The sequence below is a fragment of the Amphiura filiformis genome, chromosome 12, assembly GCF_039555335.1.
Source record: "Amphiura filiformis chromosome 12, Afil_fr2py, whole genome shotgun sequence".
NCBI classification, from domain to species: Eukaryota; Metazoa; Echinodermata; class Ophiuroidea; order Amphilepidida; family Amphiuridae; genus Amphiura; species Amphiura filiformis.
This window is the reverse complement of record NC_092639.1, coordinates 30,005,745-30,031,801: the sequence shown is the minus strand read 5'-3', so window position 1 is coordinate 30,031,801 and position 26,057 is coordinate 30,005,745. Positions and strand designations below refer to the sequence as shown.

Below are 26,057 nucleotides of genomic sequence, written 5' to 3'. Positions count from 1 at the left end.
TTATGAACTTGCTTTGCCTCTTTTGCTTCCACAATTAAAGGTCATATAAACCCATTATATTTTAACTGCCTCTTTAAAAAGAAAAATATTAGTCATGTTCAAACCACCATTGATCTTATCTTGTTTACCACTCCAAATAAATTTAAAAAACTATTTCTCAACTCTCTTAAGAAACGCATCAGAGGGTTAGGTAACACTGAAAGAAGGTAAGTAAGCCTGCCTGGGACATTGCAAGCGAGTTAATAATGGTAACTTTGCCAATTGGGGTAAAACCCCTTTGTGACCAAATATTCAAAACTGTGTTCATTTTATGTAATTGACTTTCAAAGTTTAAATTAAACATCTCTTGTTCATCCAAAGAAATATTTACACCAAGAAATTTTATTGCATTTTATCCTAGGCAAATGATCAACAGTTACCATGATTGATCGTCCCGTGCCTAATTGTGACAATCAGCTATGCCGGTTGATGGCACTATCATGCGTACTTACATCCTATCTCGGCCTTTGGCTTAATATTTTAATATTGAATGTTTACGAGTTCAATGGTAAGAATATTTTTATGAGGTGAAATATGGACTGTTCCATTCAACAAGGCTTTGTAGAGTTGAATGGAACAGTTCATATTTCACCGAATGGAAACATTCTTTACATTGAACGAATAAAAACATTCCATATTTATTTTACATAAATCATAAATAAATTCCTTTCCTTCCACTTAATTTAATACATCATCAGGAAAACAAAATGAATCAAAAGATATCTAAGTGCATATTTATTTTAGAAGCAACACCCGCCCCTATAACTGACGAGTCAAGTTGGAAACCTCGCGCTATACGCTCGCGCTTCTGTCAGCGTTACTATGGTAGCTCCACTTCCATGCAATGGAAAGATGACTATTGCTCGGACGCGGAGTGCAATAGTCTTTTTGCAGCTGGACGCTAAAAGGAGCAGAAATAATCAATAGTAGTTGGCCATTCAAATTACAAGAAAACAAATCAATGAGTTCATTTACAAAACCGGGATGGGAATGAGAATCGAACCCCGGGACCGTTGTATTCCAAAAGCGAATCTCTACCAGTGCAATGAGGGATGAGCAGCAGGCCTAGAAATAAGAAGTAAAATCCAAGGGTCCTCTGGACCCCTGCCTTTGAAATAGCAAGGGTCCTTACCAATTTTCAAGGGTCTGACGCCGGACCCATGCCTTTGAAATTTCAAGAGAGAGAATTAGCTACGGTCCGCCGCGGCGATCAAGGTATGTAGATTGTAAAAAAATGAAAACCCGGGTTGAGAACTTGATGGGAAACTAAAAGGGAGCTGGACCTATTATGTGAACCAGATTTTCCAGTGGAACAACAAAACTAGGATTTTCTGATCTTTGCTTGGTTCAATTTTTACGGGTCACGCGGACCCGTACTGTAGGAAATTTGCGGGTCCGCGCCTACTTTGACGGGTCTTTGACGCAAGGACGCGCCTTATTTCGAGCGCTGATTGAGCAGCCAAGATTGCGATTTTAATCTGATAAGAGGGCGCACCCCCAAATCACCCCAAAATTTATGTAACAGTGCAATTCGGTTAAAGTAGTCCACCGCTTATTTGAGCTTGTTGCGGCTTTATTTTTAAACGTACAGGGTGTATCAAAATGACTGAATGTGTTACTATTTGCTGTACCAGTTTGGGGTAAATTGTTTAAATATTTGTAATTACAGTAGTTTTATCTTCTCTAAGAATTTTAGATCATAAAGATAGGACATTCTGTTCAGAAGTTACATGATTCTAAAGGAAGCAGTGGTTTTACACTTTTCATCGTAACGCTGGATCAGTAGCACACCATTTTCAAAGCTCTATTTTACTACAAATACCTTGTATGTTGAAAATCGTGGAAATGTTTAATTTCTTCCTTGCCTATTTTTTCATTCATAATACATAAATGTTCTAATCAATATTTATTGGTTGAGAGTAATATTATTGACTTAAATCATTTTGGTGGGGTGACAGAAGTTTGTGTATCAACACCTTCCAGGGCGGTAATTTAAATTGTAGTATAAGATGCATTGAGATTAGATTGAGAAGTAGATGGTGTGTCAGAATGGCTATAGACTGTAGACAGTGTAGGTTAGACCTGGTAAAAGTTATTAGAATGACTCCACAGTATGCCACACTTTAGCGAACATTCATAGTAAAGAATTACTGGTTGACACGAAGCTATGGAGAAGTGCAGAGAAGATTTAGAAGACAGTTTCCAAGAGCAAGGAGTATCCCATGCAAACATGCTATAACTTGCAATGTTTCAATAATTTGATATGGGCAGTTACAACATGGATCCATCCCAGGTGTTCAGTTCATTCAAGATAGGGCTTCACCTCACACTGCCAGAGTCGTAGTCAGGGACGTCAGGAACTATATTTCTAAAAGCATGTGTAAAGCAATTTTATGTTATTAAACTGAGGTGAGATATTGAAGAGCATGTATGCAATAAATAGTTCAAGTAGTGAATCTATCCATCGTTTGTTGTGTAAGTAAAACCATGATTACGTCGATCTTCGTTTAAATGACAATAGCTCCCAGATCAACCTATTGTCTTCAGATTACTAGATGAATAAGTTAACATATGCCCCTTTCTATTTATAGTACAAAAACTATATTTATGAGCCATTTTATATTTTTCATATATTTTTGAAAATGTCACATAGCCTGGTACCAATCATTTTGATACACCCTGTATAGTCAAATTTTGCCCGTTTTCAGCTCATTTGCTTCCGACAAGTGTCTACATGAAGAAATCTGAGAAAAAGTCCCAATTTTTTAATTTCAGAGTTGAAGTTCTGGCGCGAATTTGAACAACGTCCGGTTTCCAAAATTGAGTGATTTTTAGGATTAAATTTGCACAATTGTTCTTTGCGGCAAAATAACCAAAAAAAGTCGATGGTTAGAAATATATTCCGTTAAAAGAATAATATTCTAAACATAATCAGCTTTAATTTGATACAAAGCTTTATAGTTGAAATACATTTTTCAAGTGCCAAAACGAGATCCAAATGTAGGCCTTTTACCGTGTATTTCAATGGGCGCGTTATGACAAAACATGAAATATACGAACATAAGATACCAATCGTGAGTATAATAGAAACCACAGCGCAAGGTTTGTATTTTGGGTTTTTTACGTGTCCAAATTCGTGGCAATACGTTGAATAGTCAAGCTTAAAATCAAGGAATTTATGCTCAAAAATTCTGTAACAAACATCAATTCAGTAAACATGGCATGTATGAGCAGAACTCAGAACTAAACTGGACGATTTTAACAGGATGGCAGGAAGCATGTACTGAATACACGCAAATGTGGTTTTCTCTGCTGGTGGAATGTCTGTAGAAGTCTTTTCGTCCAAAAATTAGGACAATTTGTAAATTAATAGAAGTTTCCGAGCTTGCAAAATCACGTCGAATTGTCTGCATTGATAAAATTCATTAAGTATATATTGTTCTCTAAAGTTGGAAGTAAGCACCATAATTATTACTTTAGAGTTTTCAACACACCAACGCAAAATTAGAGGGAAATCAGCTCACAGAAAATGTATGAAATCGCGTCTGCAAAAAACAACAAACAGCGTGAGCTAAAATGCAACATCAAATATATAAGCCTATTTTCATAATTTCAATCAGGTCTTAAAATTACAAATCCCAATCTTGGGATAAGGTGTCAAGAAATTGGGACCGGAGAAAATTACATGAAAGTTGTGATCGAAAGAAAAGCACAGGGAACGAAGGCAGGAATCTTCAAAATATTTCGCGAATGAACAACAAAAAGCTTCATGAATACGCTCTTATAGTCCGTATTTTACATGACCTTATTAAAGGCATTAAGATCTTGTAGCAATAGTCACATGACCTTATCGAATATCATTGCAGTTGAAAAAGTATATATTCCATATTCAATAAGGTTTTGAAAACAAAGGGCCCATGTTTTAGTGACACCAAATTAGCTATCGGGTGGAAATCGCATTAATTGTCCATCAATGGTGATTTCAAATGTATACCCAAACAACAAGAAATCTAATCTATATTTACGGTAAAGTCTTTCTATTAACTCCTTGGATAAAGTTTGATAGTGCTTAATCAAAGTGTCATCATGTGAACTATTAGTCGGTGCACTTCCTTTTGACGAGGGGAATTCAACCAAGCAGTCAGCCCCTACTGACTGGAGTATGTATTTAGCGTCATCCGTAAGAGTCTCAAAGTGTCCAACGATGTCGTATGGCACATCACATGGTGCAACAATTTTGTAGTTCTCCTTCCAATGTGGATCGCTGAAGTAATCATTCTCTAGAATATAAGACACAAACCCGTGAAAATCCGCGCTACCTGGAATAGTAGTTGGGTATTTCTTTAAGATTTTGTCCCGCAAATGATCATAGTACCCGCGCTTCATATGTGGATCTGGACCCAATTTTTGCGTAAAAGCCGATAAAAGGCGCGAAAACGGGTGGCGGGTAAACATGAAAGTGGTAAAATTCTGTAATATAACTTGTCGATCTGCTTGTCTGTAATTTCCCAAAGTGGGTATGTTGATTTTAGTTAAATCGATAGATTTAATTTGGCTGAAAGAATTTGTAGAGTTGGCCAAATGAGACAAAACTAATAGCACTCGATTCCAACTTGTTCCGGCAATTTTGGCAGTCTGTGCATATGCTAAGTGATATTCTTCAACAATAAAAAGTTTTTGAGGAACATGTGGTCCATCTGTATCATGGTGATACCTGTTGCAAGCTTTCCTTAAAGCGTCTTTTCGGCTTATCTGGATTTGTTCTTGCTCTATCAAGAAGGTTTTATTAACCAGATGAGAAGATATGCAAGACGTCACTTCCTGTAAAAACAAAAACACGAGACAGAATTAAAATTTACTTTAATTTTCTCTTAAAAATACAAGAGATAAATTTTTGAGAAAACTGTTAGGTTTATACTACGTTATTGTTTCAAAACAAAAAAGGAAGAGGCACGTTTGAAACCCATCTTTAATTTGGGATTGCAAGACCCAAACATATTAAGTACAATAAATAACAATTGGTATTTATAGCATAATTCCGTCATTGAGTTAATTTTTAGTAAAATGGACTGCATTTCCACCTAAATTTATGCTTCCGTGAGAATTGAGTTTATTCTTTTTTTAGTAAAGATGTTTATGTTATTTTTAACACGAGATAATGTTAAAAGTGTCCTTTTAAGACGCTCATGTGTTAATAATCAAAATCGCAAGTAACAAGGGTTTAGTGTTTATTCACACTTCCTATACCTTAACTGTTCAAGCCTGGTGTTTATTAAGCGTTGCTCTGCTGTTTTTGCAGTGTGTGAACATTTTCCCCCGATCTTAAACTTTGGCCATCCCCCCTCCCCCCAAACCCACCATCAATATAAGATATTTTAATTATTTTGTATCTTTTAGACCCAAAATAAGTATTTTGTGGCAATTTTTTCCCTTCTAAAAAAATTCATGCCTCCCCTTTCGTTGTATCTTTTAGACCCAAAATAAGTATTATTTGGCAATTTTTCCCCTTCTAAAACAATTCTTGCCTCCCCTCCCCCCAGAAAAACCCTGGTGTCGATACTGATACTGACTGTTCATCTATAAGAAACAGTAACCATGGTAACGACTTTACTATAATTACAGATATCTCAATTGAGTACTTACTGTTGCAGGCACAAAGTTCTCATCGATATGCTTATTACGAGGGAGATTATAGCTGGAGGAAAAATAAAACAAAACAAAAAAACAGTATTCAAATCATTGTATGCTCTTGATATAAAGTCAGAGGGGAGCGTAACCTTACATAAGTAAAGATGACACTCATGAGGAAAGGTATAGATTCTATAAAGAAGATCACAGGGCTTGAAATAAGGGGTTTCATTTCTGCCCCATGTGCATGATTTTTCTTGGGAGTGTGAAAATGCTCAAAACTTTCGTTTTGGTATATTATTGGCCTATATGGGGGGGGGGCAGGGTATCACTTAGGAATCGGAATCGCCATGGTAGCTTTAGAAAATAGATCAGAATTTATAAATGCTGTTTCAATTGAGAAAAAGTGGGTGTTATAAATGGACTTTTTTGAAGTCATGGTGGCTCTGAAAACATTTAAAAGTTATCCCGTGCATAGGTGATAAGTACTTGTATTGTAAAGTTGTTTTTCGTGTTGCTATGAACATCGGGTGAGCTAATTAGACCATGTTAAATAACTAATGGTACTACAACCCTGGACAAAAGGGTTGGAATGAAATTAGTACGGTATTGCAAATGAGCCCCCGTTCCCCGATCAATGTTGAATCCTGACATTTTGTTCATGTGCGCTCATTAGTACCCAACATTGATTGGTGGGGCAGGGGGAGGTATTGGGGGTGAGGGTAATGTTAAGACTTGACACTAAAGAAAGTGCCATTTCATCACTCTAAAATCAACGAAAATATGGCCATTACAAGGTGCACATACGATTTTTTTATTCCAACCTATTTTGTCTAGCATTGTATTTGAAAAGTTGAAAAAAAATCATCTAATTTTGTTTTTGGCAATAAAATGAAAAGTTAATTAGATATGGACCTACAATTTGGAGGTTAAGCAGCTCTTATCATTGTCCTTGACCACAAGAATGAACAATAGCTAATCTGTCAGATTTAAAATCAACCAAAATGTGAAATCTATTCTATAGAAGTAAATACTAAGGAAAAAAATATAGTGATCAAAATAAAAAAGCGACCATGTAGGATTCGAACCCGTGTGGTCCAATGTGTCCGTTCAATTGGTAGGTGCTCTACCAATGGCTATTTAATAGCTATTTAATGTAACGCGATTTGTTTGCGATAATTTAGACCATATCAATGTATGAATTTTAAGTTTACGTCTTCAAAGCTTTATTCCTTGCTTTTATAAAAATGTTGGCAATAGGAAAATCACATCGGTATTCAATAGTATTCTGCAAAATACGACAAACTGGAAAATGAAATTGGTAATTTTGATAAAGAATTGGTTATCGATTATCAAAAATCAATATCGAAAATCAATAGGCAAAAAAAAATTAATACATATGCCAAAGAGAAATCGGTTATATAATATGCCTAAGAGAAATCGGTCAGAAATGGTTTATTCGTAGGGAGGGGGAGATTGGCAATCAAGTAATTATTAAAAGAAGATAATAGTTATTAGGCAATAACCAAAAATCACTTGTCAAAGAATGGTCGTAGAATGTACGAACCATACAGTAAGTAGTTTTGAAAATATGATTTTTTTCAGAAGTGCTAGAAAAGCGACTTTTTCGAACGTTTCTATGCATATCATATCTTATGTAACTCGAACGAAAATTTGTTTTCATTTGTGTTTTCAACAGCTTAAAATTCGCATTTGCTGTAAAATTCAATTGAAATATTTTGTTCTGAATTGCAAAATTTGACTTCGTTTGACCGTGTGAGCGATTTTGATGGTCATTGTCAACTTTATTACCTCAATCGTCATAGTCAGGTACACACCTGATTTCCTATTATGAAAGTCATAAGAGTTTCAAATTTCACAAATGAATCAAAACAAATATAACTTTAAAAAAGTTGTCGTCTGTGGAAAAAAAAATCACAAAACTGCTTTTTTCTCATATTTCTTTAAAAAAAGTCCCTATATATGCTTAATAAGATTAAAACATAAATAAAACAAAATGTAGTTGTTAATTGTTACTTAATCTGTTTTATGTGCTGTCATAAAAGCACATTATATTATTACTTCAGTTCAACATGTTTTAAGTCTGCAACGGACAATGTGTTGATTAGCAAATGGATATGATATTAAACTTACCTAGCTTTAACGTTGGTCCATAGACGTTGCATTACAGTGTCCATATGTTTAGCGTAGTATGTAGCATTGTCCAATGTATCGGAGGAATACATCATGAGTAACATTACCAGTAGGAAAGACGCACAAAAAGACATGCATATGAACCGCCGATTGCGGTTACCCATTGTTGCGTCCAGACAATTATCTGCATTATGATACAAAAAATACGAAGGTATTTATTAAAAACTGATTTAAAGCTGACGGTATAAATTAATAAACCGAAAGAAATACCAAAGCAAACTTACAACTTACTAACGTGTTGGCGATATCGTTGGCTCCTATTCCATCAAAGATTATGATTGGCAGACTCATTTTGAATATATCGCGCTGCACTACAAGCAGGTTGCACTCATCATCTGTGCATGTCTGCAATCATATATAGATTGAATACAATACCGTTCTTTTCAAAAGTCGTGTTATTACCGGTAATAAGCGACTTATAACCGGTAATAGTGACTTATTACCGGTATTAAATGACTTAAGTCCGACCGTGTGAACACGACTTACGATACTAATCTTACGAGTGATCAGCATGATATGGTTCAATGCACAGGCACCGCGTGAACGTACTAGTGAAGTGTGGTGCATTACAAAATTACCCCATTTACCCTATTGCTATGGTAGCATTACTCGTTGACTGCCGATAAAACGCCCAATAAAGTACATGCCCTATCACACCACTCCACACCATACATAAATTCTCCCAGTCACATTTCCCAAATATGAAATTAAAAAAAGTCAAATTTTAATTTACTTCTTTTAAAGTTTGGCAGAGGCGGGGTTGGAACTCACGGCGCAACGCTTAGTACTCTATGAGCCTAGCGCCTTAGACCACTCGGCCACTTGTCTTGTTGTTATTCATTTGAAACTTATTTTAAAATATAATCGCTACCACGTGACAAGCAAAGACAGAAAACGTATTATATTTTGGAATTTTATCATTAATGTGTATTATAATAGAGCTACCATTATTTATATTGTTGAATTCTCAAGCGCATCATTTCGAATTGGGTTTTTATTCCTAAAGCCCGATACTGACTCCACCTGTACATTTTAATTTCATCGCGGGATGCTGAGATGTTTGAAAAGCATCGCAGCATCGCATACCGCTGCGAAGTGGAGTCAGGATCGGGCTTAATTCGAACCACCAGCATCCATGGTTCGATGTAGAGAGTCTTTCCTATACGCCGTAGAAGTGACGTAGTTAATCGGATTAACTACCATAGCAATAGATGAATACAATTTTGACTATACCGCCCTGCACTACAACTTTCACGCGGTACCGATGCATTGAACCATAGATGTCAAAGAAAGACTGATCACTCGCACCTGTATCATAAGTATTTTTGAAAAGAGCGGTATTGTATTCATTCTATGTTTGCTGACATACACAGGTGATTAGTGCAATCTGCTTGTAGTGCAGGGCGGTCTATTCAAAAATTGTATTCATCTATTGCTATGGTAGTTAATCCGATTATGACGTCACTTCTACGGCGTATTCAGAGGAAATATTGCAATTACACACCTTATTGCCTTTTAACAATAACCAATGACACTAGCACGTAATTCCAGTCAAGCACCAATCTTTAATCCTATTGTTGAAGAGGATAATAAGCTTATACTTATGTATAGCATTCGTAAAAAAGCTTAAGTCTTTGTTTGCTTTGGTTAAGTCCTGTTCAAGTGGTGGATTAACCAACAATTAACAATGAGAGGACATTCCTGAACCTCGTTCAGTTGGCGATGATTTGAAGTGACCGCCAATTATGACCATTTGATATTTAATAGGGGCCTACCAGCAATGTGGAAAAAAAGAAATAATGTAGTGCCAAAATAATGTACCCTTTTACGGAAGGAGCAAAGTTTAACAAGTTACAACTCCGCTTCTGCAGTACGAATGTCAGCGGCGAATGTCAGGTTATTATTTCCCAGTCTTGAAAAAAAAATTGCAGGCAGAGGTGGGAAACGATCTCGGTACCTCCCGGTTAAAAAGCACTGTGCAAAACCACTAAGCCAAATAAATATCTGTCGTGAGATGCTTGACATTAATCTTTGATATTGCTGAATGGAACAAATCGCGGAATTAAATCAGTAATAAAAGAAGTAGATTCTTATTTAGCGGCCAAATTGGATAAAAGGGGAAATATTTGTCCCTGCTCTAAATAAAATATAGGTTAGAAAATTATCAAATAAATTTAAATTAAAAATTGAGACTTTATATTTATTTATTTCACAAGGCGGCATTTTCACAGACAAACACTGTATACGCTAAAAACTCGACCCTCATTACTAGATGATGGCATAGCTCAGTGTTAGAGCATCACACTGGTAATGTCAATATCGTTGGTTCGAATCCGCCTGCCAGCAATGGTTATTATGATTTTAATGCTACGCTACAATTTGTTCAATTTTTTTTTCATTTATTTATTTATTCATTATTTATTCATTCATTCATTCATTCATTCATTCATTCATTCATTCATTCATTCATTCATTTATTTATTTATTTAAATAATTTGATATATTTGAAAGGGGTATTTGAGCAATTTGAAAAATTGTGCACATGCTACATTATATACACTTGTAGGCCTATGTTGTTGTTGGTGTATAAGTAATGGGCCTTGCAATTGAAATGCCTCAAGCTTTTAATCCGATATGCAGATTATCTATTTGTTTTCATGAATTGGAAGACATTCTTTGATGTATTACTGAGCTCAATGATCTGAAATTACTGGAGTGTGAGGTCAGCATAGTATTTTATTAACAGAAAGTATAGAGGCCCTGCATGAAATTATCGATTGGCTCCAAACAAAGGATTTGAGCCGGTGTCCTTCACCGTAGTTATGGCGGAGTGCAGTCCATTCAATCAAATGTTGTCATCAACCTATTTGATTGCAATCATGCTTTTGTTGAATGCATTTGAGTAGTCCGCCATATTTACGGGATGATATGTCACATGCAAGGCCTCTATTCTCCAAATTCATTTCCTAATGTATGTGAGAATGATACAATAATGACATGATGAACATAGTCATTGATGCATCAGTTTAATAATAGACTAGGCGGTTACCATATTTGGCGGTTCTCGGCTGGGCGCGATTACCAGGCTGATGGTGACATGTCCATATGACAGTTTTACTAATTTGACCTCAGATGACCCTGGCGACCCCAAAATGACCTTCCAAAAATTTGGCTCTAAATGTTGACTGTACCCACCAAGTTTCATGCCCATACGACAGTTTTAGTAATTTGACCTCAGATGACCCCTGGGTGACCTTGGATGACCCCAAAATGATCTAAACTTATAACTCTAAATGTTGACTGTATCCACCAAGTTTCATGCCCATATATGAGTTTTCACTAATTTGACCTCAGATGACCCGTGGTGACCTTGGATGACCCCAAAATGACCCAAAAATGTTGTTTTAAATGTTGACTGTACCTACCAAGTTTCATGCCCATACGACACTTTTTAGTAATTTGACCTCAGATGACCCCTGGGAGCGGACCCCGGTGTCAGATGACTTTAAAACGAACATAAACATCTTCTTGACAGGACAGAACTACACCCACCCACCGAGTTTGAGCCCCGTACGACCTAGTTTCATGCCCATATGGCAGTTTTAGTCATTTGACCTCAAATGACCCCTTGGAGGGGGCCCCGGGGTCGGATGACTTAACGAACATAAACTTCTTCTTGCCAGGACAGAACTACACCCACCCACCGAGTTTGAGCCCCGTACGACCTACGACGGCCTCACATTAGCAGTCACAGACAAAACCTAAATCTACAGAATATATCCATTACTCGTCTCGAAAGAGCTCAAAATAAATAACTTAGAAAATTTTCTTGATGTCCTTTAACATGTTTCCATAGTTAACCATCGTTAGCCATGGATATCTATGCTGTAGAACTGACCGGTGACTAAGTCCGATTTATTGGGACGTTTATCGACCATCAACGAGTAATGTTAATCCGATTATTACATCACTTAGTCAGCGAATATTTATCAACATCAGCACTTCTAGTTTCATTCAGATGAAAAAAACCTCTTGTTGAAAGAGAAAGTTTGATGCGAAATTGACCCGAGCGGGCTCAAACACACATATTATGTCACCACTACCATGGCCATACATAAACAAGATATTCCTGAACAAAATTGGTGTCAGTTCCAATTTACAATGTAATTATTATTTGAATGTAATGTTAAAGATGGTTCCGAAAAATGGCCAAAAGCAATTCGACAAATAAAAAAATAGGCAAATGTGGTAACTAATTTGCATATCTTGCGACAAAAATGGCATAGGATCTTACGACTGCCGCTTACCACAACCTCATCAAGTTACATATACGTCTCACCAGTTCGAAATGGCAAAAAAAAAAAAACACCAAAAAAGTTAAATATGCAAATTAGCTACCTAATTTGCGCCAAAAATTGCATCAAGTCTTAGGGTAGCCACTTACCACCACCCTACCAAGTTATACCCCAATACACCTCACCAGCTTCGTGAAACTGCCGCTTACCACAACCTCATCAAGTTATATCCCTATACGCCTCACCAGTTCTTCGAAATGGCAAAACAAAAAAAACCAAAAAAACTATTTTTAAGTTAAATATGCAAATTAGCTACTTAATTTGCATATTTTGCATAAAAATGCATCAAGTCTTAGGGCAGCCACTTACCACCACCCTACCAAGTTAAACCCAGATACACCTCACCAGCTCCGAGAAACTAACCTGGAAGCCAAAGGCATTTAAAAACAAAGTTCACACAATACAAATGTATAAGACCCCATTATAGCATAAGGCAATTTATAAGTCATTTTAAATGATTTTAAATGTGACGTATACAATTTGTCTATAACACAGGGAGATATAAAATGTAGGGATTTGGGTACTTTTTGTTCAATTTTCACAGAAATTGAAGGATTTTGACCTTTGTTTTTGTTTGTCTGTTTACCCGTGGGTCGCTGAAACAAAGAATTATATTAATTAAATCACCTAATTTATAATTAATAAAGGACAAAGAAGGATAAAAGCAAAAGTATGCTTCATTTAGTTAAAACAATAGTAACATCCCTGTTGTGTACAAAAATATAACTCTATACGACAATGCAAATCAGGATCAATTGACTAATGGACTAATATAAGTGCACAGGGAAATGTTGAGTATGTAAATTAAATGGTACAGCCAAAATGCCAATGGGTATGTAATTTAACTAGAACAGCCTTAAATTGATATCGATATTAACATTGACGTCACAGATTCGATTTGTCACGTGATCGTCAAACCTGTACTAAAGGTGTCAGTTCTGCAGGAACTGACACAAAAAAACCCGCAAATTCTTGCTACATGTACATACAGACACGTTATTAAGGAGCAGCAAAAGCGGCTTCAATAATCTTAGAGGGGCATGTGAAATTTCACAAAAAAATGCGCCCTCAGTTTTGGTCAAAGTCCAGTTTTTAATATGTACACAATGTTTGTCTATAATCATGATAATACCATTCTGCATCTGAAATAGTTATTATAAGCTTAATTCTTTTTCTTTCGTGTAAAAAATCACCACAATTCAGTTCAAGCCTACCACGGCGCTCAATATGCATCTTATTTTCAATATTGCAGATTGTTGTTTCTAAATTACTGCACGGTAGACTCTTTGAGTATTCATTCTATCAAAACAATTATTTGATTTTTTTGCAAAATCGATCAGATCCCCTTTAGTCTCGAAAAAAAAACCATGTTCAGGTATCTGTTCAGCATGTTCAGGAATAAAGTTGAGCATTACCCGTATTTTCCCTATTTGCTAGCGTAGTGCACGTTACACATCGACATCGCCTGGTAAATAATTACATTGTACAGCAGGGAAACTAAATCAATACCCGGGATCGATGCACGTGTATGCGCTATGCACGATTTGATATTCTGAAGATAAATCTTTGGATACCGGTGTAGAAAATAATGAATATCTCCCGTAATATTTACTTTTTTAATTTAAAAGACGCCAATATTAAGGCTTGCACTTGAATATATGTGTTGAAAGAACATGTAGTCGTTAGCGAGCGTATTGACAAACAACCGTGCATTTTGAAATCAAAAACTGACAAATATTCAGATCTAAAATTATTAATTTTCATGTAAAAATATTTATATTGCAATGGGAAATATATTTTGTGAATTTTTCTGTAACGGGGCCAATAGAGCTATAAACGCACCTCGGCTGGGGGGAAATAATTGCGTCCAACGCTAATTCACCACTTCTCAAACTTCGCTGCAAAAATGATGCCTACCAAACCTAACACCCTTGAACAGAGGCGTCATGGCTGCAGAGCTATGCGCTATATAGCCAGGCGCACCTACCCCTAAACCCAAACCACCCCATCTCAGTTCGGGGGCACTGCTAATTCAAAGACGTCTCTGATATCAAAGACGGGTCAGTAATTTCACATACGGGGGTCTGTGATATCACATACGTCGTGCTTTTTTTACAGTTTGGGAGCTTTTGGGGCTAGATGCAGCATATCGGAAAGAAGGTGACTGTATCGGAATATGCTTTCCTATGTTTAGCAAATATCTGCCTGTGCAAACATCATATCTATCTGTGCAAATTCTGACAAATGGTCCCAGAAACACTTAGATTGGCAAAATCGAGCCATATCCAACGTTTTGAAGTAACAAAAAATCCTAAGTCATGGGGGAGTGAATATTTTGGCAAGGCAAAAAAGGAGGGAACAATGAATTTTGGCCAGTCAACGAGGGGGGAGGGGAGCGATTTTTTTTTTTTTTTGTGGCGGCAACTTTTCAAAAATATATTCAAAAATGACTTGAAAAATGGTAGGCCCCTACGGAAACGTTCAGGCCTAACCTCGTGGCCTGACTCTTGCACACGTGCATGGGATGAATTCGGAGAAATATGGACACTTGTATTTTATTGATAGGGGTAGGGTTATGTTATGATTAGGTGGCTCAAAATAGATCAACAAATTACGGTAAACCAGGCGCGTGCCCACTGCCCAGGGAGTGGGGCTTTGGGGCCTGCAGCCCGGGTCTTTAAACAAAATGAGGGAGACAGAGAGAGAAAGAGAGAAGGGAAAGGGAGGGAGAGGAAGGGGAGTGATAGAGCAGTGGCATAGCCAGGCCCGTTTTTTTGCGGGGTGCTGATTTTGAAAAAGTGTTTCTTTTTTTTCCAGGGGGCGATTTTGTAAAAAGTGGACCTTCTTCACAAACTTTGGACCTTTTTTTGACTAAAAAAGCATAAAAAACATATTTTTTTGCTCACTACGGTCGTAAATTAGGATTTTTTTGAGGACTTTTGCCTCACCGCACGGCCCCACTCTGCGTACGGGCCTGGGCATAGCCAGTGGGGCAGTATAGTGCCCCCTACAAAAATTGAAGGGCGGAAAAGGGAGGGAAAAGAAAAAGGTCTACTTTTTTCGGTCTGATTTCCCAAAAATTGAAAGAAATAACCCGACAACTGAAAACATATATAAAATAACTGCCAATAATACCGGAACGAAAATGTTACAAAAATCAGGACAAAATATTAGCAAAACTGGGTTGAAAATTTTGTTTTGCCACAGCCACCCAGGCTCATTTCAATATCCGGGGATTTTAGGCAAACGAAAGGGGAAAAGTGGAAAGAAAACAAGGAAGAAAACAAGAAGAAACGAGGAAGAGTAGGCCTACGTTCTGAGTCATTGCGCATCATAATTATGTTCATGATTGAAATTTGTGACGGGAAGTCGCATCCACTGGAAATCCATTCTAAAATACATATTATGCATTATCATGACATGGTTATATGGCCTATAGGCTATGCTTAATCATGATGGTCGGAAAAATAAGTTAATAATAGGGGCCTAATGCAAAATGATGCACCAATTGGCTTTTAGTTTGAGGATAATATTCCCCTCACAAGTCGGGTCCGTTGAAATCTGTTATGCCCAAAATAATACGAATAATAAGTGTAAACTTTTACACCAACTGACTTTATTGTGCCTTTCATAACTTTTTGAAAATAATTCTCCAACTTCTGAGGGAGCACATCCCCCTCAGGCACCCTTCTCCGTCAAAAAAGAAAAGGCTAACTTGCATTTATCCATATAGGCCTAATTGAGCAGGTTCATACCCATGCAGAAGTCAGGTCCGCAGGAAATTTGTTAGGAATTATAGGCCTATCTTTCATAGATATAATGACTATAGGCCTATTATAGCACATCCCCTCAAGCAAAACAGAAAAGCCTAAACTTAGGCTGAATTGAAGGAATTATTGAGCACGAGTGTTAAATATAGGCGGAGACTGGGGTAATTGTGGCCCAGGGTAATTGTGGCCCCTTTGTCTTTATCAGGGTGTCTTTATACTAAGCATTGGTCTAGGTGACTTAACTTTGTATTGTATGAAACAGTGGTCTTTATGTTACTGTTTGGTGAAAAAATATTCAAATAGCATTAAATTTTTTATGAGGGGGGTCTAATTAGCGGAGCGACATCGCAAATGGCTCTAAAACGTGGCAAGTCCACTTTTTATTCATAGGGGTGGTACTTATTGGTTGTATCACTGACTATTTTGTATGTGTTTGACATGAAAGGTAATCATAACAGTTCCCATTGATATAACAATTTTATAAAAAATTGTTTATTTAATGAGCTAAATTTGCATATTATGTAATACCGGGCTTGGGATAAATGTGGCCCTGTTCATGTCTTAAGCAAATTACTTGCATCTGACCCCCCTAAAAAGCTATTTTGGTCATTAATCTGTTATATGTTAATCAAATGAGCCATTTGGGGTCATTATTGAAACAAAAAAGACATATCTAGTATGTTTTCAAGTCAAAACAAGGAAGTATAATGAACAGTCAGATCCGGCCGCAGTTTCGGCATGCAAAAATTAGCATAATAACAAGTATTTTACAAAATGCCTTAAAATGCCCTTTTCTGGTAAATAAACCAGTCCAAATGGCCTAGAATTATCGCAATGACTGTAAAACATGTTATTAATAGTTATCAGGAAGAACTGGATTCACAATACTCTTTAAATTCTTTATTTTGTTCAGGGGCCACAATTACCCCGCTTGGGGTAATTGTGGCCCCTAAAACATGTTAATTATTATGCAAATTATTGCAATATATTTTCCAATTATATTTATCACATCTTATAGGTACCCATTGCCTCTATCCACTCATGCAGAAATTTTACTTCTCCAGTTCATACTTAAAGAATTACATGGTAAAAATGCAAAAGGGGCCACAATTACCCCAGTTTCCCTAAGCCTAAAACTAAAATTCGCGGCTCAGTTGGAAATCTGTAAAAAAATATATGCTCCGAAAATAACCAATAAACAGTTTTGATGTGTCCGGAGAATTGAAAGTCTGCAAAATGTTATTCTGCAGCATTTAAGCTCAATTATGAAAAAGAGCAACATTTTTTTAGCATTCTCCGATTTCTCACGTTCACTAGAAAGAGCCCGCGATTTAATTAATATATTGGAAAGTAAAATTAGCAGGAGCTAGCAGGCACTTGGGCTAGCTACAACCCTGTGATCATGCTGATTAGGCCTACTCGCAAAATTATTCCCGTTGCGCCAGTTCACGTTCACAATATCGTTTGCGGCTGGGTTTTGAGACTAGGGAGTATGTGATTTATGAGACGTCTTTGAATTATGATACTGTCAGGTGACTCGGCACTGAAGAGTCTTTGAATTAGCAGTGCCCCCGAACTGATCTCATGTCACCACAGCCCCAAAAACCATTGCACATCTGGATTTACAGCAGTGCAAGTATATACCCAGAATTTGTATGCACAGGAAGTTTGATTACCTTAAAACATGCATTGCATTTTATAATGTACATACCACGGGGTACATGCAAACAGGCACAGTCAAGTCTGTTGAGCCTCTGCATCAGGCAAGTAATCTCCATACAAAAAATAAATAAAAGTGTCAAATTTTGTATTTCTGACTTCAGAATTGAATTCTACACCATATTTTGTTCTAGAAAACATATTTTACTATATATTTTATGCAACTTTATTTTTTTTACTTTTGGCAGTCAAACCGGGTCAGATCTTGAACATTGTGGTTTTCACGTACATGGCGTGCGGGACGGTGATCCACACAAGAAAGGATCGTACCATAACACGACCGACATCGGTATATGAGCATTGCCTAGTTAACGTCACTGTGTAAAAAATAACCGGCCAATATTAAAGTACTCTCTGAAAGTCTAGAAAATATAGTTTTGTAACATGTCCTAAATTTTTTAGCTAATTTAGGTGTTTGGAAATATTCGCACTTTGGTGTTTTAGGAAGGATATGTAAACGACAGATAACACCAACAAATATTTCCAAACCGTGTTAAGTCTGCAACCATTATGTTTCTCATTTTCAAGAATGCTGGTTAACAATATGCAGACTATTGTCCCATTTCGTAAACAAAGGTCCACACAGTATGTTTACCTTACGTTTGCTTTATAATCGTTCACCCAACTGAAACTATAATACCAGCTCGTTGCTCATTTCACAGGTAAAACAGAAACATGTGTAGTGTGGATTTAACCAGAGAAGATCTGATTCAACATAGTTGAGCTGTTTTAATGAGTGTTATCTTTGGTTTAATAGCTTTTAATGGGGTTTAAGTCCTGCAAAAGTCGTGGTGAATTCTACTGTAGACATGACTGCATCATGACATATTGTGACTTTGTATAATTATCGTCACTCTGCGGCGTAAAGCTATTCTTGACATACTTCGATTGTATTTCTGACTTCAGAATTGAATATTCTACACCAAATTTTGTTCTAGAAAACATATTTTACTTTATATTTTATGCAACTTTATTTTTTCTACAAACCGGGTCAGATCTCGAACATTGTGGTCTACACGTACATGGCGTGTGGGACGGTGATATACACAACAAAGGATCGTACCATAACACGACCAACATCGGCTCAAAAATAAAAGGGGTATATCTGACGGTAAAAGCTAACATTTTATGGCAAAGAAATGCTAATCTTTTTGTATGAAAATGTTATAATATAGCTTTAATAAAGTATGAACAATACCTACCAAGTGTTCGAACGTTTAACATGCCCAGATGCTGAAGGATATCAGCACAGAGCACAGAACATAACACTTTTAATCCGCAGAGGCTCAGAGAGTACCGAAAGGAATCGTGGTTGTATTGAAGGCACAGCAGTAGTATGTATTCAACGGATACATAATGTCTAGCAACCATTATGTTTCTCATTTTCAAGAATGCTGGTTAACAATATGCAGACTATTGTCCCATTTCGTAAACAAAGGTCCACACAGTATGTTTACCTTACGTTTGCTTTATAATCGTTCACCCAACTGAAACTATAATACCAGCTCGTTGCTCATTTCACAGGTAAAACAGAAACATGTGTAGTGTGGATTTAACCAGAGAAGATCTGATTTAACATAGTTGAGCTGTTTTAATGAGTGTTATCTTGGTTTAATGTACATACCACGGGGTACATGCAAACAGGCACAATCAAGTCATCTCCATACAAAAAAATAAATAAAAGTGTCAAATTTTGTATTTCTGACTTCAGAATTGAATTCTACACCAAATTTTGTTCTAGAAAACATATTTTACTTTATATATTATGCAACTTTATTTTTTCTACAAACCGGGTCAGATCTCGAACATTGTGGTCTACACGTACATGGCGTGTGGGACGGTGATATACACAACAAAGGATCGTACCATAACACGACCAACATCGGCTCAAAAATAAAAGGGGTATATCTGACGGTAAAAGCTAACATTTTATGGCAAAGAAATGCTAATCTATTTTGTATGAAAATGTTATAATATAGCTTTAATAAAGTATGAACAATACCTACCAAGTGTTCGAACGTTTAACATGCCCAGATTCTGAAGGATAGCAGCACAGAGCACAGAACATAACACTATTAATCCGCAGATGCTCAGAGAGTACCGAAAGGAATCGTGGTTGTATTGAAGGCACAGCAGTAGTATGTATTCAACGGATACATAATGTCTAGCAACCTCCGCGTGGCGTTGTCAGATCGGAATATCCCTTCTTTGGGCCCGTTCTAGGGATGCACCATTTGACTTCCAGTCGATTTGTTTTACTTCCGAAGGTATTACCCAGGTGTTTATTTATTTATTTATTTTCATGCATTATAATATACACAGTTAGGTGGGAAAGATGTTTGCTTAGTGTTGGTGGGAATTTTTTTAGTGGTAAATGGGGGAATTTTTTTTTTTTTTTTGCTCATGCTCATGGCAGAAATTTGTTTTCTCATCTCAAAAACGTCCAGCACCATCCCCCCAAGTCAAGTGGTACGAACTTTACCGGAGTCTTTTACTTTTACCACCCAAATCAGTCCAATTCCCTTTACAGGTCGATGGACATGCACAAATAGAAGCAGGGGTGTTGAATTCATAACTGACTATGGACAAAATAAAGGTCATACATGTATATTCGGTTCCGTTATGGTCGACGAGCGTATAAGTGTGCACCAAAAACACCACTATATTATTATTATTATTATTATTATTATTATTATTATTATTATTATTATTATTATTATTATTAGTGTAGTAGTAGTAGTAGTAGTAGTAGTAGTAGTAGTAGTAGTAGTAGTAGTAGTAGTAGTAGTAGTAGTAGTAGTAGTAGCAGCAGCAGTAGTAATAGTAGTAGTAGTAGTAGTAGTAGTAGTAGTAGTAGTAGTAGTAGTAGTAGTAGTAGTAGTAGTAGTAGTAGTAGCAGCAGTAGTAGTAGAGATTACGTTTGTGTATAAAAACATCGGTCTGACGAATGTCCCATAATTATGTTTTTTTTTTTAACAAAAAAACTAATTTTGCAAACGTTCACTAATAAATAATTATATTATTGCAAATATCAACATGTTTCTCAGTTGTAGCAGTTGTACACATTTAAGGGCACGTAAGCGACGACGTCTGCTTAGAACAGGAGGTGCATACATGTAGGAACAAAAGTTTGATAGGTTTTAGGGGCTGTGCAATAATCATGAGCCCTGATGGAGGGAAAACTTGTTGGGTGGGGGGAGCCAAGAAATTTTTGGTCAGCCGAAATCGGCGGTGCAAGCAAGCAAGCTGAGAGGGAGGGCAAGCGATTTGTGATATACATTCATGGGGTGCCTTTTAAATAGAACGCTCTAAATATAAAAAAAAGTACAGTACAGAAACGCTTAAATATGCAAAATTACATGCTCGCTGCGCTCGCATTAGGTCTAAATAATTATCCAGACCATTTACCTGTTTTGGCAGGCCGTGAAGGGCATTTTCTGACTTGTTGTTTATTAAGTTTTAAAAATTGACCTCAAAAATACTGCAAAACATTTGTCTGTATAGTTTCACAGTCATTGGTTTTAGGAACAACAACACGAAATCTGTTCAATGATCCAGTCTGGTATCCAATGACCCGTATTATCTGTTCATTATATGAGGCCGATCGAGTGCAGGCCGTCGGAACACGCTTTTCAATACATAATGATTTCTATAGGGTTCAAATTTTCTGTGGTTTTAAATTCTTAATTTTCTGAGTTTTTGGTATCATTATATCAAAACACGTTGAAAATTTCTCAAATACAGGGTGTCCCTGAAAGAACTGTATCGTCGGTTACGTAATTGTTTGGGCACTTTAGCGCCACAACTAAAAATAACTAAATACTTGGTGTGGTTGAGGAATAAATCACCTATAAGTTTTTGAATTTTGACAATTGACCATACCGTTCTTGAAATAATGAGAATTTTACTCCTTCATTTTCAAGCCTTTCCACGGATTCAAATATCAATCTTGCTTATTTCGGGTGGTTTTCCATATTCTTCTGTCCTGCATCGCCGTTCCCAGGTCTGATGCTTGTAGTCCAGTGTCCTGCTTGAGTACATCTACATAATGTAAGGGGTGGTCTACCAGGGTTTCTTGTTCCATGTTTGGGTGTCCAGGTTATCAGATTGGCGACAGGTTCGCACTTACTCCTGAAGGAGTGTCCAGCGAAGCGTGTCCTCCTTTCTCTGATCTTCTCTGAGAGTCTTGGATGGTCTCCATACAGTTCTTTGTTATTCATATGGATGTTGTACACTGCCCAAGTGTAACAGCCGTCCAGCTCTTTAGACGCCACTGTTGCACTGAAAAGCCGCAGTTTTAATTTCTTCGGTAGAGCAGACTTCCAGATCTTGTTTAGGCTGTTACATGCTCTCCACGTTGCTGCCTTATGTGTTTTGACATCGTGCTCTGTGCTAGTCATCCATGCTCCGAGATATTTGAAGTATTTTACTTCATCTAACTTTGTGCCATTATTTGTGCTGATGTTATCCTGCTGATCTTGGTTGAAAGACATAAACTTTGTCTTGGTGGTATTCATCTTTAAGCCGACTCTTGCGACTGATGTTTCGACCCTTTGCAGCAGTTCCTGAGTTTGTTTAATTTCTTCTGACAGGAGGGCGATGTCATCCGCGAAGTCCAGGTTGGTTATCAATTCTGGCCCAACTCGTCTGCTCTTTCTCTTTTCTAGATGGAATCCAAGGGCTTCTTCCTTGCCATCTATAGCCATTCTCAAAGCATAGTCGAGCACTATCACAAACAGATAGGGAGCAAGGGTATCACCTTGTAGAACTCCGGCTAGGATGTCAAATAGCCCAGTTTCTCCATCAGGGGAGATCACTTTGGCTCTGGTTTTCTTGTATGTCCTTCCAATTGCATCCACATCCTGTTTTGGTATCCGATATAGGCTATGAGGATCTGTAGCATCTTGCCTCGGTGAATAGTATCGAAGGCTTTTCTGAAGTCAATGAATGTTATTATAGCTGGTAGATGTTTGGACTTCACTCCTTCTATTATCCTTCTAAGAGCCAGTATGTGGCTTACAGTTGTTCTTCCCTCTCTGAAACCATTCTCGTTGTTTCTCTGAAGTCTATCAACTTCGGATCTTATCCTGTTGAGTATCATACTATTGAAGGTTCTGGCTACTATTGAGGATAGGCTGATGCCACTGTAGTTACCTCCTTGACTTAGGTCTCCTGACTTCGGTATTGGGATTATATTTAGAATAGACCATTAATCAGGCATTCTTTCTTTCAGGAATGCATCGTTGCAAAACCTTAGCACCATGTCATCCAGGTCACATCTCTTTAAGACTTCTGGTGGGATGCCCGGGTTCCGGGTTCAAGCCCCGGCGCGGCCCAAGGACTCATGTGCACTTGGTTTATCCCGATTCCATGCTCGCTCTCGCAGGTTTTCTCCGGGATCTCCGGTTTCCTCCTGTATCGCAAAAATCGGTGATTAGTTGTTTGGTTATCAAAAACTTCCTTCACCCAATGATTAAAGACCACTAATAGGCCTGGGCGATACATTGAAATACGACGATGAACTATTTGTTTTCATGGCATTCGAAAAGACTGCATTAAAATCGCTGAAATTGATCAAGTTATATAAACAAAAAAGTACTTTTTAGAGTTTGATGCTTCAAAATGGTACATTTTCTCTCATTATATGACATTTTTGTTGTAATAGTACCAAAATTCATACGCACGGCTTCGGTTTTTGTAAACATTCGCCCTATCATGTAACTATCAGCTTTGAGGGCGCACTGTCATTTTAAAGTGTTTACGGTTCAGTGCGTTAAAACAAGAAAAGTCTCAGGTCAACCTATGTTGAATTTTTGATCATTTGGCATCTAAATCATATAGTTTCACCTGATATTAGTGGCATTGAACTGTGAGAGTTCTGAATATGAGAAAATTCTACCCGAAATTAGGCATGTTCCCATTGAAACCCGTGTAATACATAATTAGTGGTCTTTAACCCAATGGAATTTGGGGAGTTGCACAGATAATTGGTGGATGTTACAATCTAAATGCGGATAGGTGTGCGCCGTTCGGCAGCAACCTAGTTGATGCGATCTGATTGTGATGATTCACGATTGCAGCGAAATTACAGCGCTTTGAGTCCTCTAAGATCTATTTTATCTAATTTATTTTTATGCCGTCTTCTCCACTACTCTTTCCTTCTGCTACTGCTGTCTTCACCTTTGTGTATTCTTCATGGCTAAAAGGACCAACCTCAATCTCGAGATCATCTGTGATGGGTTCTATTATATCATCTTCCCCCTCTATATCTGGGGAACTTCCTAGCATGTCTTTGAAATGATGATGCCGGCTGTTTTTAAACCCTTTCCATCTGAGTATCTCCTTTCAGCTGGCCCCTCATTGACGATTTTCTTCCTGTAATGTCAAAGCCCTTTCCATCTGAGTATCTCCTTTCAGCTGGCCCCTCATTGACGATTTTCTTCCTGTAATGTCAAAGCCCTTTCCATCTGAGGATCTCCTTTCAGCTGGCCCATCATTGACGATTTTCTTTCTGTAATGTCATTAATCATTCTCCAACTGTGACTGTGTTTATAGTTGTCATGAGCCATTTCAACTTCTCTTAACTTGGTGTTGAGATCATCCTCTATTGCCTGATTATAGGCTCCTGCTAATTCAGACTTTTCCTGGTTATAACTGAGCCTGTTGTCTTCAGTTGTGTTTTCTTGATATGTCTTATAAGCATGTCTTATAAGCATCAGATTTTAAGTCTTGCTGATGTTACTCTGTGATCACTTGAGAAGCACGCCTTCCTGATTTTCTTTCTAGCAGGTATAATCTACTATGTTCCTACTGCAGTAGCGCTTATAACTTTATCATATCGTTCGGTGGCGTTTTCATCAATATCGTCTAGAGGTTGGAATCTGTTGCGTACCTCAATTGTATATTGCTGCTGTAGCTTGTTATCTGAAAATAAAACACTCCAGTCATAGTGTTTCTTTCTTGGCAAAGCCTTGCTCTTTCTTAGACCTAGTCTGATCCTTGCTGATACGATCCTATGCTAGAAAAAGTGCTATAGGTTTCAGCATCCAGTAAGCTGTTCTTCCGAATCAGAACGTAGTCCAATTGGTATGCTTCCTGTTGGGCTCATGTATGTCCACAGCTTCCCTTTTCTCTTTTGGAAGTAGGTATTAGCGATTATAAGGTTTTTCTCAATGGCTAAATCTACCATATACTTTTGAATCTGTTCAATGATTCAATCTGGGATCCAATGACCTGTTTATTATACGAGGCCGGTCGAGTGCAGATCAGTCGGAACACGCTTTTCAATACATAATGATTTCCATAGGGTTCAACTTTTCTGTGGTTTTAAATTCTTAATTTTCTGAGTTGTTGGTATCATTATATCGGTACACATTGAAAATTCCTATAAAATATAATCGAATACAGGGTGTCCCTGAAAGAACTGTATCGTTGGAAACGTAATAGTTTGGGTACGTAACGCCACAACTAAAAATAACTAAATACTTGGTGTGGTTGAGGAATAAATCAGCTATCACATGCTTTTTGAATTTTGACAATTGACCATACCGTACTTGAAATGTAAGAATTTTACGGAACTCCCTCAATTTCAAGCCTTTCCACATATTCAAAAATAAATCGATGATCTATATAGTATAGTCAGAGTGCTAAGGCCATCTTGATTTAATAATTCGTCTCAAAGCCCCGCGCGCATTAGTAAAATCGCCCGGGTTTTTTTTTAGTTATTCCCGCTAGATTGAGTAAATTTCAGTTTTTTCCGCTGTTTTATTTTTTCCCGATCCACCACACAAAAATCTCACGTCTGACACCATCAGACGTCAACATAGCCCAAAGCGTAAATCTTAATAAAACTATCTTGACCACAGTACAACCTCCCTGAGAGATGAAAAGGTGGTCCACCAGAAAATTGAAGTAATAAAAAATATTTTAAAAAATCAATTAAAACCGCATTCCGTATTAGGTTTTTAACTTGGGAAGGGCTTTGAAACGAAATTTTAAGATCGAAAATTAAGATTTAGCTTTCGTTTTTGTATTGTTCTTATTCGCCTCGATCATACGCTTCGCGCCATATATAATAAGACCCCCTTCTGTGAAAAACTTAGACACAGGGACCCAAAAACATGCTATTTTGATCCATTTTTCAAAATTTTTCTTAATCTACATTTAAAAACATCTATTCTACATTGATTTCCTGAAAGGTGTGTATTCAAAGATTACCTGTTCAAATTTTCATATATTTGTACATTATTTGTCATTTTCCTATTGAACATTGTGTACTAGATGATAAGTGGTGTTGAACCTTTAGTAACCGTATGATTACCATAAGGACGAA

The 26,057-nt window shown here is 37.2% G+C and overlaps 1 protein-coding gene across 1 annotated transcript; it reads right to left on the bottom strand.

Annotated features, from left to right (window-relative positions):
* Nucleotides 1-778: 778 nt before the first annotated feature.
* On the bottom strand, nucleotides 779-7,991 carry LOC140166050 (carbohydrate sulfotransferase 10-like). The gene is made up of 3 exons (XM_072189425.1): nucleotides 7,822-7,991; nucleotides 5,683-5,734; nucleotides 779-4,860 (listed from the first exon to the last, which is right to left on the bottom strand). Exons 1-3 carry the CDS (start codon nucleotides 7,983-7,985, stop codon nucleotides 3,976-3,978), a joined length of 1,101 nt encoding a protein of 366 aa, XP_072045526.1. The 5' UTR covers nucleotides 7,986-7,991; the 3' UTR covers nucleotides 779-3,975.
* Nucleotides 7,992-26,057: the final 18,066 nt, after the last annotated feature.

Bases quoted from the DNA above. Each gene is read 5' to 3' on its own strand.
- LOC140166050 (XM_072189425.1), bottom strand. From the start codon at position 7,985: ATGGGTAACCGCAATCGGCGGTTCATATGCATGTCTTTTTGTGCGTCT. The intron at 5,735-7,821 runs GTAAGTTTAATA...TTTTTCCTCCAG, and splicing joins TGGACCAACGTTAAAGCTAG to CTATAATCTCCCTCGTAATA. The intron at 4,861-5,682 runs GTAAGTACTCAA...TTGTTTTTACAG, and splicing joins AGAACTTTGTGCCTGCAACA to GAAGTGACGTCTTGCATATC.